General features: G+C 40.8%; 1 protein-coding gene and 1 long non-coding RNA gene across 3 annotated transcripts in view; both read left to right on the top strand.

Moving 5' to 3' along the window:
• NOL10 (nucleolar protein 10) overlaps positions 1-4894 on the top strand; it is a 52449-nt gene extending 47555 nt beyond the window's left edge. For both annotated transcript variants that reach the window (XM_021525406.3, XM_021525407.3), the window contains one exon: positions 852-4894. In XM_021525406.3, coding sequence (XP_021381081.1) covers positions 852-971 — 120 coding nt within the window. In that variant the 3' untranslated portion in view covers positions 972-4894. The remainder of the gene's footprint in view (positions 1-851) is intronic.
• A 5879-nt stretch (positions 4895-10773) lies between these two features.
• On the top strand, positions 10774-11689 carry LOC116183437 (uncharacterized). The gene is made up of 3 exons (XR_004148076.1): positions 10774-10839; positions 11406-11562; positions 11656-11689. It is a non-coding gene; the product is annotated as an uncharacterized LOC116183437 (long non-coding RNA).
• Positions 11690-17355: the final 5666 nt, after the last annotated feature.

The raw sequence follows: 17355 nt of genomic DNA, 5'->3' as shown, positions 1-17355 counted from the left end.
TATTTCAAGTCTGCTAGTTACAGTTTATGTATAGTTTAAAGACAAGCTTTACACTTTGAAAGAAAATAACAGTTTGTGGCTATAAGAACCATTTCATCTACATGGTATATCAAAATATCTTCCAGCATGTTTTTGATTAAGGGAAGAAACATTAATAGATCATATGCCACAAGAGCAGTGATTTAGAATTACTTTCATGTAGAAAGTCCTTTCAGAATTGCATACAGTATATCAAACACTTTTAAGAACTCCTAAGAACATGTTTTAGGAAAGATGTATGCTTCACCAAATTTAACTAATTGTTCTGTCTTGTTAAAATTAAATTGTGCAGTATTAAGCCTGACAGATTTCAAGAAGGATTTGGACAATACTTTTGGGCACATAGTGTGGCTCTGGTCAGGGAGACTCCTGTAGGGCCAGGGATTGGATTCAGTGATACTTGTAGGTCCCTTCCAACTCAGCTTATTCTGTTTTGTGATTCTGTGATTAAACTTGAAAACACTAATTAACCAAATTAGATACTAAGTAACCACAAATTGGGATTGATGTTCTTAATGGTATTTAAACATAAATTATGGAGTGTATTGTTAAGCATTGTTTATCTGAAATACATTATTCACTGTTTTTTGATATCTTTATGTTAAACATTTGCTTTGAAAAGCTTGGAATGATAATGCCTAAGGATATCTAGAATTAACAGTTACAGTCTGACACAAGATAGCATGAGGCAACTAATGGTAACATTTCCAGATCTGCTTAATGGAATTCTGACTTGATATATTGACACTGGGACAATGACATGATGTGTAAGTTTACAGGAACCTGAGTCTATTTTTGTTTTAATATTCCAGTCAGAGCAGCAAAGGAAACAGCAGGAAGCTGAGAAACAACATCGTCAGGAGAGGAAAACCCTTCGGCGCTCTGCCAGTCATCTCAAGAGCAGACGTGGAAGAGGACAACTATTTCATTGATTTATGTTGGGTTTTTTTAAGAAACTTTTTACCCCATTTTTCATTTGAAAAGGGGGCTTTTTCAAACTGGGACACAGTACCAATGGATTTGTATTTTGAGTCATTGTTCAAAACCAGAACTTCCTAAACCTTGTGTTAATTATTGAAAAGTTTATGAAAGTTGAAGTACTGACCAAAGGACACTATGAATATGGTGCATTGTGAACTGTATTTGTTGAGAAATCACCAGCAACTGGTTATTGTGTAACCCTGGATGTTTTTATATAAGAATTTATGTATACAACAAGGCTGCCTGTCTTATTTAACTTAAAGCTGTGAGATTCAGTTTCTGAAATCTTTGTGACTGCTTAGATAAAAGATCAAAGGTAAGTTTTTTACTCTAAAAGCATATCTTTACAAGGACACAACAAATTTTTCTTGTTCTTGAAGGATGACACAGTTGTATTTTTCAAAAATTGACTTTGGCTTTATATTCTTGGGTTGCTTTTAGTAGCAAATGGTGCAAACAATTGTCGGGACAATTGAGAATGCCTGATTTGGGTTCCTTTGAGTCATTCTGTAAGGAAGCCACTCTTGCCACACCAGTGTACAAAGGGTAAGCTCAGAAGGGTAGTCCTATTAACTTAGATTTTGTAAATACAAAACCTGATCCTGATGTTTCTGTTTTGGAAAGCCAGCCATGGTTCAACATAGATCAAGTGGTGTATGTTCATATAACAAGCCCTTTAAGGCCATGCCAGTAGTCTCCTATGCTTCAAAAAAAGTGTTTAGTTAAATAACTTAAAAAAAAAACAAACTTTAACCTAAGTAGGTCATTATTTAGCAAATAAATTAGTTTTTACCTTTGATCCTAAAGAAACCTTTTTATTGCTTTTTAAAAGCCTTTATAAATTGCCTTTTTGCTAGATAAAGAAACCTGAACTTTGGATCCAACTAGAATCAGTGAATCTCCCTGTCACTGGAAATCTTTTTAAGAGACTCCTAGGTTTTTAAGTGTTTTGCTTTATAAACCAGCGAGGTATTTTTCTGAGCCGGTTTCTTGGACAGTATTTATAGAATATTTGCAATTACTTTGGTAAAAAGTCTTGGTTCCTCATAGCCTGATATTTTTTTTTGTTTTGTTGTTAGATGATAGAAAAGTTAGACACGTGGTAATTTTTTTCTCCCTGACTTAATTTTACCTGCTTTAATTATGTTGCTGCCTTTAATTTAAAAGGGCTCTTTTCACCTGATATTTTCATCTTTGAAAATGTACATTGTAGTCATCAACTCTGCCCTTGCATTCAACTAAATGATGAGTCTCTCAATACCTAGTTTTCTACTTCTGGCTGTCAAATTTCCGCATTATCCCTAAGCCTCTCTTGCTTTTTATTTGTGTATCTTCCCCCTGGAGCATTATGTTATCTTTAGAAATTATCTGTGTGCAATTCAGGTGTGCTTACATTATACACGGGGCTACAGGAATGTGGAAGGGTTAACAGTGGAAACTGGCCTCCATCATTGATACAGGGAGAACTGGGGACTGAGTGGACAGAACTGGCATTTTAAGAGCAGGAATTTGGCAGAGTTTGCTCCTAATAATGGTGGGCCTAAATCCCACTATATTTGATCTAGAGCTGCATTTGTGGTTGAAGGCATCTGTATTTTTTGGGCTAAGAGCACTAAAAAACTAAGTGTGGTTGATCTGCAGCGTGGTAATGCATTGAGTTTCAAATGTTAACTTTCAGCTTAAAGTGAGTACATTTCTTGTGTTTTAAGATTCTTCTGACCGACTGGTTTAAGTCAGTGTTTTGCTTTTCATGCACTTACATTCACAATGCAAGTATTGTGATAGTATTGATCATGTATTTAGGTTGAAGCTTATATGATTAAAGGACTATGCTTCGTACTCTTAGAAGGCACATGAAAACTTCCCTTAGCATGCAGTTTATTTCACCTCAAAGGAAGCTGGGATACACTTTAAACACCTCCTTCAACCTGCTGGCAGTGATCTTCCTAATGCACTCCAGGACATCATTGGCCTTCTTGGCCACAAGGGCACTGCCAGCTCGTGGCTTGTTGTCCACCAGGACCCCCAGGTCCTCCTCCACAGAGCTGCTTCCCAGCAGGTTGGACCCCAGCCTGTGCTGGTACTGGGGGTTATTCCTGCCCAGGTGCAGGGCCCTGAATTTGCCTTTGTTAAATTTGAAACTGTTCCTCTCTGCCCCTCCTCAAACCCATTGAAGTCCTTCTGAAGGGCTGCATGGCCCTCTGGGGCATTGGCTGCTTCTCCCAGCTTTGTGTCATCAGGGAACTTGCTAAGGAGGCTCCTGCCCCTTCATCCAATTAATTGATTAATGAGTTAAACAATATTGAACTTTACGGGACACCACTAGTGACTGGCTTCCAACTAGAACCTATGCCACTGATTGTGACCATCTGGGATCTGCCATTCAGCCAGTTCTCAATCCATATCACTGCTCACATAGGCACCTGGCATGAGACATGTTTAGATTGTTGAGATTGATTACGCAGATTAACAGCAGGTTAAAGTTGTTCTTGAACAGCTGTCTGGGGAAGATTGGAAGTTTCAGTAGAAACTGATGCATTAATGCAACATCATTGCAAATAAATTAACTTCATCATGCAACCAAAGCAGGCATTTTTTAAGTGTCAGCCTGGGTTTCATTAATGTATTTCAGTCTGCAGTTACCTGATTTTCCATGCTGCAGGAATCAGTCTTTATCCAGAATTGCAATTCCTAAAAGCTGAGCAGCTGCTGGGATCCTTTGTGACATTTAAGGTTCATACTCTTAAGTTAAAGAGTGATCAAATGCTGTAGCCTCACAGAAACCCACGTATGATTGTTTCATAAGTGTGAGAATTAGTGGTGAGAATTTGTTTTAAAAGCTCATTATAAATAAATGTACAGATAGTGGTTAAATGTGAGTGAAATTTTTGTGAGATAAAGGAATGACTTAGATCTGATGTGTCACCTGTACTTCGGTACTTTTTTACTCCACAGGTAATAAGATTTATATCAGTTAGGCTATTAGTCATTCAGCAAATACTGAACCAAAACTGATTATCTAATGTTCTTTCCAAAATTCTATTACCAAGCCAAGAATCATTCTGTGTTCCTGTGGCTGGTATATTGTCTGTAATTAAGAGCATCTACCAATTTAAACAAAGCAGTGAAAAATTTTTCTGTAACCCACACTGTTTTTAATACCTCAACAAAAGAAATGTGATTTTAAAGTATTACCCTGCATACGTAGCAATGTGTGTAAATGTATATGCACATTTTTATATTCATGGGGTTTATGTATGGAGTTTAAAGCAGGTTAGAGATTGTCAAGCTTCAGGGGGAATTGTGAAAGAGGATGGAACAGTTTTCAGATTACTCCACCTTGCTTTGCAGCAGCCTTTTATATTTGTATTCTTATTTCCAGGTTTGAAAATTGGGAATATAATTTAATTCCAGGAAAAATGGACCATATTTCAGATACAGGAATACAGTGAAGCAGTGCAGCTCCTTACCTGGGGAGGTTGTGCAATGTCCACAAAAAGACTTGTGATGTTGGATTAAACATCTGCAGGTAGAGATGTCTGTGTACCTTCAGGTGTAGTGGAGCCTTCCCTGAGGAAGAGGAATGGTTTAATGAACTTTAGAGGACCTCTCCAGCCTGATTATTCTATGAATGTTGTAGGGCATAAGGAGGAAATATGTATCATTAATTGACTGGAGTAATTTTCCCCCATTGTCTCATCCTTCCACTGAATCACTCACTAGTTTTATCTTTTTATCTCTTTCCTAAAGATTAACTACTTCTTTTGGCATTTGTCCATAGCTAATATATTTTGTCTGATCTTGAGAAGTATGAGAATTTTAAACTGAATGAAAGCACATAAATCTATTAATAAATTTTACCTCTTGATCATTATCTCTGTATTCCAAAACCCATTTTACTCAACAACTGACTCTTTGTGTTGAACATTAAATAGTCCTGTCACCAAAATGAACAATTTATAGTAAAACCTGCAGAAAATAATAACATATAACACCACTTATAGTTTATGCAACTGGAAGAAAATGAATTCCTAAATTTTAAAGGATCTCTAGGTCATAAAGTCATTGATTAATTTGAGGTGGAAAGGACTTTAAAGGTGATCTAGTTCCAAGCCCCCTGCCACGGGCAGGGACTCTTTCCACTAAACCAGGTTGCTCAGAGCCCCATCCAGCCTGGCCCTGAACACTGCCAGGGATGGGGAGTCCACATATGCTCTGGGTGACCTGTGCCAGTGCCTCACCACCCTCACAGTAAAGAATTTCTTCCTAATATCTAACTTAAATCCACTCCCTTTCAGTTTAAGATAGGACAAGGGCCATTCTCCCTGTTTTTTAATTTGACCCAGATCCTTGATCCACATGGGGTCTAGTTGCAAATTTTTATTGATAAAGTGACATGTTACTTTGTGTTTGTCCTGTAAGCGGCATTTGCATACAAAGTACTTGTGAGTATCCCCTGGTACAGACTGGTTTGCATTCATATATCAGCAGAGCTAAAATAAGTAGGTTTTTGAACAAGTGAATGAAAACCACAACAACTAAACCATCCATATTAGTGTAAATTCAGAAATGTGTATGTGTGTTGTTGACTGTTTTTCAGGATCTCCATCTTCTGTTCTTTGCTTAGTGTTTTAGACTATGGAGCATATCCAAGAAGAGAAGATCCACTTTGAGCATGTTCAGAAAGGAGTAGTTTTTATCTTACTCTTTGAAATGGATTGATTGATCACTGCACTTCTTTTGACAACTCTATTTAGAGTTGAAGAACAATAATTTTGCAGTAAAATCAGGTACAAGTTGAAATGCTCTCATTCAGTGGGTTATGATTACCTATAGAGATTTGGATCAGTTTACCTATGAAGGCAAGTCCTTGTTCCCAGTTAATTCTTCATTGAGTAGTGGCAAAAGTAAAAATTTCATTTCCTCATTAAAGAGAAAACTAGGCAGTTGAAGTGGGAAATACCAGCCCAGCCCTAATCAGAATTTATACTCCCAATTCCTGGAACCACCCTTCCCTTCCCTACAGCAGTTTCTGCCAAAGCTTTCTCTCCTACTTATTATTTTGTTTGAACATCTGGCTCTTTCTTCTGGAGCACTTCTCTCTACACTCCACTTTTTTCTGTTAATATCAGGATCTCTGCTACAAATTTGTACAGATACAGCACAGATTTGAGAATGAGCACTAAAATGGTAATAATAGACTGGCTGTGTATGGGTACATCTTCAGCAGAAAGGATTTGTGTGAGCTTGGAGATACAGAGAGCTGATGCACACACCTGTACATACAGGCAGCACATGGTTGCTTTAAACCCCTCAAAATCCACTTCTGCTCTTTGTGTATGTATACTGCTGTGCTAGCTCTCCATCACTAAGGTCTGGGTGTTTTGACTGGGACCGTGTATTTTATATTTTTAAAAATAATTTTACCTGAAGCATTAGTATAATTGCAATGTACGTTGTATACATGCAGTTACATTATGTACAATTACACAAAACATTTAGCATTCAAAAGCATCCAAATTATATATTTTCTCATTTCAATAATGAATATTATGTCCTTTCCATTTACCAGCATTTCTTCTGTAAATGCATTTTTTTGTTTTTTAACCTTTATAATATGCTACAAGTGGAGTGCATACAGCATGTGTCAAGAAAGACCCTACTTGTGAGGATTTAATAGTCTTATGCAAGTGACAGTATTTTGAAAAGTAATTACCTTGTCTGTTGGGGTTCTGCTGATATTCTTGTAAACTGAATCAAAAGGGAAGTTTCATCATAGGTACTTTGTTTTTCTCCTTTCCCAGATGTAAATTGTAGATTGCCCAATGGGACTATGACACTGTTGCACTGAAAATGAGGCAATATTTTAAACAGATCTCCACGGCAAATAAATATCCTCTATCTGGGATATTTTAGACAGGTTTCAACAAATCACTTTTGCACAATGTCATGGTAACTGCATTGTTGAAATGGAAGTAACACTAGAAGAAGAAGAGAGTAGATGATCATTCTGCAGTTCTTAGGACAAGGCCTGCTGCTGTTCAGTTTACAAGTACAGACACAGCCAAGAGCATTGTGTAACGTTTCACATGTGCCTGTAGCTGGGGACTGGTGTCGCTCATGCAGCATAGCCCCTAAGGGAAGACATTAGAATGATTGGTAACTTTAGAGGCAGTTCTTCCAGAATTTGAAGGTGACAGTACTTTATTCCTGTAATTCTGTCTCCCAAACCATGAAATGTTCCAGTTAAAAACTGGAAGAAGATGAAGTTTCTCCACAGCAGAGGTGAGGCACAATTCTACGTGAAGTATTCAAGAAATGTTTGTCATCCCTGGAGTGGTGAGAACGAAAGCTTGTTTTGGTGATGGCATTTGGGATAGATGTGAGGGCAGGGCTGCCAGGATATGCTGGATGTGTAATGTGACCAAAGCAAGGAGGATTTAGTCCCAAGTAGAGATAACCCTGCACCTCAGGGTGCCTACAGGATGAAATGACCAAACAAGATAGGTGGCTCCTTCCCTCCAGAGGATCTCTCTTTCCCTTCTTAAATAATGTGTACATGATGTCTACTGAAATTATTTCTAGAAAGTAATGCTCAAAAGTGGATGTCTGCCTCGGCCTCTAGTGATGTTTACATGTTTCCTTTTAATCACAGAAAAGTAATTGACCTCTGGTGTCAGTTATGACAAACTATTCCCTTGCCTCTGAAGATCTGGAGAATCAAAGTTCTTTCCTTCAAAGAGACCACTTCCCATGAAACTGAAGGAATTTCTCATAGAAATAACTTAGAAAAGTCACTGTTTAGTAAGGCAGTCAATAAAGCATCTGGAAAGAAAGGGAAAGAGGAGGTGTGGAAAATCATTTGAGATTTGGCCATATGTTTCTCTCAAAACATATTCCAATTTAAAAAAGAGCTTATCAATGTAAATGTCAAATTGTCAAGAACTGAAACTAATCTGCTCTGAATTGGGCTTTTCAGTGAAAACTTTCAGTGTTTAATTTTATTGCCATATTCCCTTAGAAAGTGTAGTTCTGTCCTGACCTAGTCTGGTTTCTTGCACTTAAGGGTCTTTTAAAATCTGGATTCCTCTAGCCAGCATGGCAAGGCTGGTACAGCTGGTCAGGTAGAAATAGTAATGTGAAGTCTTTCAAACTTTTCTTCTGATTCTGCTGCCCCCTCTCCCTTGCAATATTTGAAGTTATTTGGCTTAGATATTTGGACACTATTTAATCACAAGGGGTAAAGTGCTGGGCTGTCTGAACCCATTTTATCTTCCTTTCCTCCTACGTAGGCATGTTTTTGACACCTCTTGTTATGTTTTCTTGTCTCTGTCCAGCTGAGGAGAGCAGTGATAGAAGAGCTTTGGGGCACCTGGTGTCCAGCCAGGATCAACCTCCCACTGACAGACAACCTCTTCATTTTTTCAGTCTCTCTTTAGCTGTTAAGCTTTAACAGCAAAGCAATTTCTGCACTGAACAGAAATAGTAGGAATTAAAATTATTATCAATGCTTTTTCCCCCTAGCATAGTTGGAATTTGGTGACAACTCACAAATAGGAGCTAAGTGGAAATGATTTCTTAATCATAGGAAGCCTTGGAGCTTCTGAATTTGGGACACCCCTACGTCTGGCTTATTTCATGTATCACTTCATCTACTTCACTGTATTGAGTAATAATGCATTTTAGGGCATCTGCAACTAACTTCAAGATACAAAACAGGCAGAAGAACTAGATGGGCTTAAGGAGCTGTTATTGTGTTAAGGTGCTTGTACAGCCAACCAAGTTCTACTTTATGAACTTGTGTTACTCCTACAGGTGAAGCAGGTGAAATTTTCTGATTCTTGGCTAAGACAAGAATTGGAACTAGCCTGTGGGCTTGCTCAGAGTTCAGGTGTTCTTGAATCTCTGATCACAGTTCAGAAATCCCCAGGACAAGGCTGTCCTAAGATTTTGGCAGCATCTATGCCTCCAGCCTTCCCTCTACTGAGCATTATCTGAGCAATCTTCCTGCTCTTTCTTGAAAGCCTTGTGTATGTCAGTGCATTTTAAAGCTGGTGTACCCATCAATATCTTCAGTATTTCAGCAAGGTACCACAGGCTCCCAGTGGATCCTAGGCAGTGCTCCTCACCACCAAGCTGAAAAACAATAGTATCAGCACTTTCCATAGGAGATTTAATGCTCTTCCATAAATATTAAGGGTCTATAAAAGTAAAGTTGGCCACTGGGTTCAGAGAAAGGAGTATTAAGCCCTAAGGCAGAAGGATATCAATATACAAGGGACAGTAGCTATTCTGGGGCAATTCAGTCAGATTCTAAATCAGATGTTGTAAATGCCTCAAAGCAAGAAATTTGAAAGCTATTCAGTTTTCTTTGAACACTGTTTTGCATGTGGATTTCAAGCATGAAAAAGGGAGATCTGTTATATCAATAGGATCTTGTGTTTTAGTTGGAGAAGCAGTGATAACATGTGGGTGAGCTGTGGTGCCATGCTCCAAATCCCTCAACAGACCTGTATCTCGGGTGAGCTGAACTAGCATGTGATCATTGAGAAAGACTTTTCTTCCAGTTGAAAGTTCTTACTTGGGTACATAATTACCCAAAGGCAGAGAGAGCTAATCTGAATGTCTGGTACATAATTTTTATTGGCTCTCATGGATGCTGTTTGCATTCATTGCAGAGAACCCATTGCATAGGATGAACTATTACTGAATAATTTCTTAGAATTATCAATCATAAGACCACTTTCATCCCACATGCAGGCTTTGAACTCTTACTGAATAATTTTTTCAGTTAATTTTCCTTGGGCTTTTTGTTCCACCTGCAGATCTTGTCTTTTTCCATCTACACAGCTTCCAAAACAATGGGGTTGACGCTGCTGCTTTGGTGCAAGACGTTCTCGCTGGCATTGGAGGAGCTTTACCCATGCTGAGATGATGCTGGCTGTATATTTACTGTGACAATGACAAGGCACTGCCGGTTTGGGTGCTGTTGAGGGGGAGGAGTCTGTCGTGTTGGGGTAAGAGGAAGTGGCTGTGTAGGTGTTAGAACTCCTTGGCTCTCAGAGGTGCTGCCCTGGCCCTTAATGGTGGCTGGGCAGAGCAGACCATGGTTTCTGCTCTGCCTCAGAGGCCAAAGTCTAGCAGGGTGCTCTGCTTGGGAAATCAGATCTGCTGTACGCTTTTCACAAACCCACTTCCTGGTTACCAAATAATTTCCGAAAGTGGAATGAGGATGCAGGAACACAGTGAAAGCTGTTTAAGATTTCTGCTGTTCCATCGCTTCACACGCATTCCCAACGTATGTGCTGCGGTGGCTTCCAATATCAGAATAGAGGAGATGAGGACAATGTCTCAGAAGAATAAGATGGGACAGAGGCAGAAAGATGGGGACAGACATTGCAGCAGGGCCTGTGGAATTAGGACAAGGGTTAATGGTTTTAAACAGAAAGAGTGCTGATTTAGATTATATATAAGGAAGAAGTTATTTACAGTAAGTGTGATAAAACAGTGGCTCAGATTGCCCAGAGAGGTGTTGGATGTCCTATCTCTGGAATCATCCAAGATCAGGCTGGATGGGGCTCTGAACAGTCTGATCTAGTTGAAGATGTCAGGGTCCTCCAATAGTCACTTTGTTCCTTTTCCTGCAATTTCATGGAAACAGTGAAAGTTTCCTTTCACAGCCTACCTCTCCAGTTCCTGCCTCTGGGTTGTCATTGGGATATGGCAGAAAGGGGTCCTGGGTGCTAAAGCTGAAACCAGGACAGAGTCAGCAGCAGATGTGCAGTCTCCTCACCACTGGAACCACAGTGGAGGTGAAGGGTAAGTCACACCTCTGAAATGCACTGGCACACACACGCTGGGATGTGGGTCCAAGGCCAGGCTGAGCTAGAAGCAGGGTCTGTGGTGCTGGAGCCAACATTGTGTCAGACTGGTGTGTTTACTGGCAGCCTGCCCGCAGCAGAATGCAAGGGGCAGAATGAGCTTCTTCCAAGCTCTGGGAGAAACTGATTGCAACCACCGAGCCTGTGGGAATTAACTGCTGTTATAACATTGCAGCAGAAGTGGTGATGATCCATAGGAAACATCTGAGGAGCAGTTTCACAACACATCTGGCCCATGAGCTTTCCATGGGAAAAGGGCAGAACATGAACAGGCTTACAGGACAGATATCAGTCGCATCTCTGCTCTTTGTTTCTCCTTTTGGTAAGGTTGTGGTTTTGGACTGCAAGTCAACCCCCAGGGCTCTGTAGTGAGATGCAGGGCACAGGTGCTGATGCTCATGCATTTTAGAATGCACATTCTTCAAGAGCAATGGATTGGGGAAGTTACGACTAACTTGAGTCTCCTTCCTGCTCTCTCTGCCCCAACAATACCAATCCTTGTAGATACCACTGAAAATGGACAGCAAGGGACTTGAGCTGAGAACAAAAAGAAGAAAATAAAGAATTAGATATTTGCAGTTACAGAGATGAATTGAGCTCACAAGGAATTCAAAGAGCAAAGCAAGAACTAACATTTGCAAATCACATCATGCAAATAAAGGTAAAGCAAACAGTGGATTAGTGCATATTGCCTTCTCTCTTTGAAAATCCCTGAAGATTTATGTGAACTATAAACTTTTTTTTTTTCTCCCAGGGTTTTATTCTGAGGTCTTCTGTTATTAACCGACAAGTAGTATTTCCAGGAAAGTTGCTGAACCTCTGACTTTCAATAATGATCACCTGCTTTAAGTCTGAAAGACTGGAGCTGCATCTAACCACAAACACCCAAGACTAGAAATCCCTCCTCAGAGGCAAAACAGCTTCCAGGCTCTGACTAGGTACTGTGAAGAAACCTGAAGATGCTTTCCATGGCCATATCATGCCTGTTATGAGGCTGAGCAGTCTGAAGTGTTTGATGGCTCCTGCCAAGTCAGCCTCATAGTGTCTACCACATATGAGTAACATCCAGTCTGTGAGCCACAAGTAAAACCACTTCAGTTTAGTTCCATGAAAGTATGTTCTACGAATAAAAATGGAGAACAGCTCCCTGCAGCCCACAAATGCCTTCTGCTTCTACAAGTCCTCTCCTTTTTCTAGGCAAGTTCTTTCCCTACTGCTTTTGAAACCAGAGTAGCAAAAGAAAACATTTCTAGCTTATTTTAAACTGTTGTTGATAACATCTGAACTTATTAGAGCATGTTTCTTTCATTTGTTTATTTTTGTTAGTTTTCATTCATTAAATGGATGGGGCTTTAAACAACCTGGTATGATGGAAGGTGTCTCTTGGAACTAGATGATCCAGAGGTTCCTTCCAACCCCAACTATTCTATAATTCTATGAAACATAGGCATAGAACAAAAAATTAGACCATAAGGGATGTCTTTGTGGAATAAAATCTGGTTGGAAGAATGCCAGTCTTACTATTAGTAGTTTTGAAGGTGGTGTTTCTGTCATCTAGCTGGAAAGTAGAACCTGACAAGACATAATCTCTTCTGTTCCAAAAGTACTTGTGATTTTTTATTTGTTTGTTTAAGTGTAGTTTTGACATGTTTAAACTCTGACCTGAATTCCCCAGACTTTTTCGGCAGGACTCTTGAAGGATTCAGGCACCACTCACAACAGGCCAGAAAGCTGTTGCCATTTGCACAAGCTGACTAGAGAAGTCTTTGTGTGTTCACCCCTGAGCAACAAGACATTTTGGGGATAGGGCTCATCTTACTCAGCAAGCAGGACAGGTGTCCTTTACACAGAATTTCAGCTTGCACTGCAGACAGAAACAAGGGTTCTACAGCCTATGGTTCAAACGTCCCATTGTGAAGCATTACTCATTTGTACCCGTAACATACAGCAGAGGAGACTTTCAGAACCAATTCTCTGTCATGTCTCTTCTTTCTCTCTGTCCAAGCTATTGCAAAACTTTCAGATAGGAACTGCACCTGTGAAAAAGCCTTGGGCTTTCATGGCAGACAGAATAGGGAAAAACTGAATTTTCCAATTTCTTGAAATTAATTACAATCAAGAATTTTCAGTTCCTAGCCCACCTACAATAATTTTTGTTCATTTTTCTGTTCAGCGCTGCATGCCTATTCTCACTTCCCTCCCCCAGGAAAATTTGCATGTTCTTAATCCTAGGATTTACTTAAGCAATGACAGAGTATCCTGAAATGGCTTCTCCTCCAACTGCTTTGTCTCCAGCTGGAGACAATTACCAATTTGTCCAATTCTCACCACATATATTATTAAGATCAAAGGCAGACCTCAAAACATTAGTAACTAATTTCAGTGTTATAGTTCTAATAAAATAAAAGCTGGCCACTATTAGGCAACATCTCTTTTGTATGTGGTAACTTCTTCATTGAATTCTGAGGTTTTCTTCCTTCTCAGATAGAATTAATCATAGTTGCAAGGATCTATGGATTAGTGCTGGTTTTAAATTTGAAGCAGGATGGCAGATGGGAGTAATTTGGTTATGTCCCCAGCAGGAGCATGGAGAGAAGCAGAAGGGTGTCAATAATTTGTTTTTTCTCATAGTAATAAAATTCTGCATCCAGTGATAGACACTCTTATTGCAAGGGTCTCACTTTATCACAAAGCTTGCTAGCAGATGTTGATTTATTCTAGACTAGTGCAAACAGGAGGAAAAGAAAGTGCCACAGTTCAGTCTTCTGGAGAACAGATTTGGGCAAGCATAGAAAGAGGTAGAAGCTGGATTTACTGTGATGCTCTGCTGTGGAGACCTAGAAGCCCAAAGTAGGGGCTGTTGAAAGGGTCTGGAGAGGGAAGGTGAGGAGTGATTCCCTCTGTGGCCCAGGTCATCTAAGCCTGAGACTTGCCACCAGTTAGCACAAGCAGACAGGAAAATCAATGATGATGAGAGGATCATGTCTGAAACCATCTTGCCTGACTTGTGTCCCAGTGGTCAGATCAAGGCTGGAGTAGCGCCACTCTTGCCAGCAAGATTCACAGCCTAAGAGGAGCTTGGCCCTGGGGCAGTTGGATAGGGCTACCCAGGAAAGAGAGGCATTAAAGATAAAAGACACAGGCATAGGAGCATGGTCTAGAAACTGTGAGATCCTAAGATCTATCTTTCTATCTCTCCTGAGGTGTGAACTGGAATGCTTCACTGAAGATGATCACTGACATTTCCTCTGGCTGTCTGGATGCTTCTCTTTCATAATGAACTTGGCTGCTGCTTCTTGGGCTGTCAGTGACCTCTGTTGTGGGTAGCTCCTCCCCGGTGTGACCCTCCAGGAGCTGGAAGCCTATGAACACCATGTTGCCGTACCTCCATCAGCAAGCAGTGTGCACTCCAGCTCTTGGCTTGGCCGGGGTGATTTTTGTCACTGAATCATTTTGCAGCACCATTCTCCCCATTGCCATCCCCCCAGATCAGGCAATGGATGAGGTGACGTGGTGGCAGAGTGTGTGGGTGCCTTTAGCTGTCTCAGTGCCTGTGTGTGACAGGCTAATCCCCTGTGCATGAGTTGGGTAGCTGGGGTGCTCTTGGGTAGCCCCATCTGTCTGGATGTGCTTGAAGATAAAGGGGATGTCTTAAACCACTGTGGTAAAATTTGTTAGAGCTGCTCTGCCAGAGCCTGGAGTTAAAAGAGACCTCTTCCATGTAGCAGTGCCAGAAAAGATGATCACAAACAACTGGCTGTCACGAGTCTGCTCTGAAGTGCAAGTTTTTGCAACACCCCAATTTAAGCAGTTCCACCCCCCCAGCGACTCCAAGAGTACCAATCAACTGGGAAAGTGTCCTGCTCACAGGGAAAGATTTGCTGGAGGAACTTCTGTCATGGAGCTGCATCTGCTCCATCAGGGCAGCATGGAACAAGCCAGCCACTGCCTCTCTGCCCTGGCTGCCTGCATCTGCATCACTTGGGGTGGCCCTTCTGCCCTGTCAGGTTTGGCCATGGAGCAAATTGTTCTCTTGAGATTTTTTACTTGGACATGAGTTTGACATCACCTCTGTTTGGCCTTTAATCTTCAAGCAATTTTTATTTATGTTTTTAGCTTAGATAATACATGGACTAATAATTCTGTAAAATGTGTCGGTCTGGATTTCCCCCATTTTTCACATCTGCAACATTGTAGATAGGCTATGACCTACCACAGCCATGTTGTGTGTGTGGCATCTTGTGTCATTATAGCCCCAGAGGGTTTCTCAAAGCCTGATCTGAAAGCTGTTTTATGGCAGTCCACCTCGACTCACATGAGCTTAGCTGACTTGGACTCTTTGCTAGGTTTCCTGAGTTTCTGCCTGGTGTGTTTCGGAAGCAGAAGGGAAAGGTGGGATTTCTGCTGAATATAGGCCAGCTCTTCAGCCAGTCACTGGAGTTTTGCCAGTTTTTGCCAGATGGAGATTGAGCACTGGCTTTGTCAGATGAAATATTACCCATCCAAGATTCAGCCAAGATTCAGTGGCATCTGGCTAGATATTCTTTTCTTCCTAAGAGATTTCCTATCACTTATCCCAAGTACTTTGTTTGTAGATTTGGTACTATCTGACTATGGCTTTTCCTCTAGCTGCTTGCAGTGAAGCATTTATGTACACAAAATCACAGCAGATAAATCTCTTAGAATGAGATAATCATAATCTCTTTAATCAGCACATTAGTAATCCCTCGTAAACAGACTGGCTTCAGCAAACTTTTTACCAGGTCAGTGTCCTCACTGATCTTTTCCCTCTTCAGTTTTATTCCATGTCAGTCATATGGCAGAAGGTGTTTCAGAGAGATCAGGAAATTAAATGATTGTGTGTACAACCAGGAGCTGATAATATGCTGGTAATATGATGATAATATTGCATGCATATGCTATTTGGTGATAACAAATCTAAGAATAGCAACCAAATATATGTAGGAAGAATGCAAACACATATTCACTGTGGTTTAATACATGGGAAATTACAGTGGCTCCAATCTTAGGGCATTCCCTGTTCAACCAGCATTTACAACATGCTTTTCTTTGTTTCTCATTCAAATTTGGTGCTGCTGACACTGCAGAAGTTAAGTTGTGTTTCTACTCACACATAATCTCGTATGTTACTGTAAATCTACCTGTGGGAATGAGTTATTGAAGGAACAGGGAAGGTGAATTACACACCTGCCTCCAGCAACCTCTCCTTCTCTAAGTTTATTCAGTTGCTGTAGAATCAGTAAAAACATTTCTAAAGGAAAAGTGATTCATCCAAAGAGCTCTGACAAGAGGTCAGCTCTCTCTCCAAAAAATGGAGAGGAATATCTCAACAGAGGAAAGCCAATGGTGCTGCCTGTCTGCAGCCCCTGCTCTGGCCCTTCACACCATGTTGATGTTAACACTTTTGCGTGCATTTTTTAAAGGAAAGTGTTTCTAAGTCCGTGTTAGGGCTTTAGCACGCTGACTACTGCATTGGAGGGACTCCAGGTAAAGCAAGGAGAGCAACCGGTGTTTGGGAAATTGGTAGGGCTCTTCTAAATTGTCAGATTATATTCTCATTTCAGTCAAGGACCAGAAACCCCTTTTTGTGGCTCCCTGGAGAAACCAAGGAAATTTGATGGGAATGAAGAGTGCCTCAGTCATCCCAGGATTTGCCTTAGAAGAGAGGACAGTGTACCCATTAATGTTTGTGTTCTTTCCCAATTTGCAGGTCAGCTTTAGCAGGCCTGCACACACTTGAAAAATGAATGACAAGCTGCGTCCAGTCCCGTGGGTCTTACTCATGGGACTAGTCCTTACTCATCATATCGGCCCCCGCAAGGCCGATGAGGCTGCTCCTGTGATTGAGCCTTTTGGCAGAAAGGCCTCTTCATTCCAATGGGGATCTGCTTGTTTTGCACGCTGTAAAAATGCAGACACTACTGCATATTGAAGGCAGCAAGAATTTTACCTGTGCGAGCTCAAATGTGCAAAGGGTCACAAGCCCAGTCCTGGAGGCCGGGGCAGTCCTGGCACCCCAATGAAGGTCTGCAGAAATATGCTCTGGATGTGCATTCAGGCACAGAAATTTTTAGTGGTTTTGCTTCTCATCCTGGAGTCTTCAGAGCTCTTCCTAAGGCTATGACAGTAGATAGGGCCTTCATGTATTTTTATTTGCTGTAGGATGTATGTCATTTAAGTCAATTGAGGAAGGTGGAAATGGAGGCAGAGAGTGCCCATTCATGTGATGTGCTGCAAAGGACATTTCTCTGTGTCCCTGTTTTACCTTGCACAGGCAAAAATGTTGCCACACAGTTAAGTGTGGCAGTGCAGCTGGGATCCAGGAGTGGGAGTAAGCCACAATGTGGGCAGCTGAAGACTATAAACTCTGCATTGGACTGGTTCCAGGTGCAGAGATCTACAACCCTGCTGATTACAAACATCCTGGCATCAG

The sequence above is a fragment of the Lonchura striata genome, chromosome 3 (assembly GCF_046129695.1).
Source record: "Lonchura striata isolate bLonStr1 chromosome 3, bLonStr1.mat, whole genome shotgun sequence".
NCBI lineage: Eukaryota > Metazoa > Chordata > Aves > Passeriformes > Estrildidae > Lonchura > Lonchura striata.
Note: the sequence above shows the minus strand (reverse complement) of the source record. Positions and strands in the feature narration are given on the sequence as shown.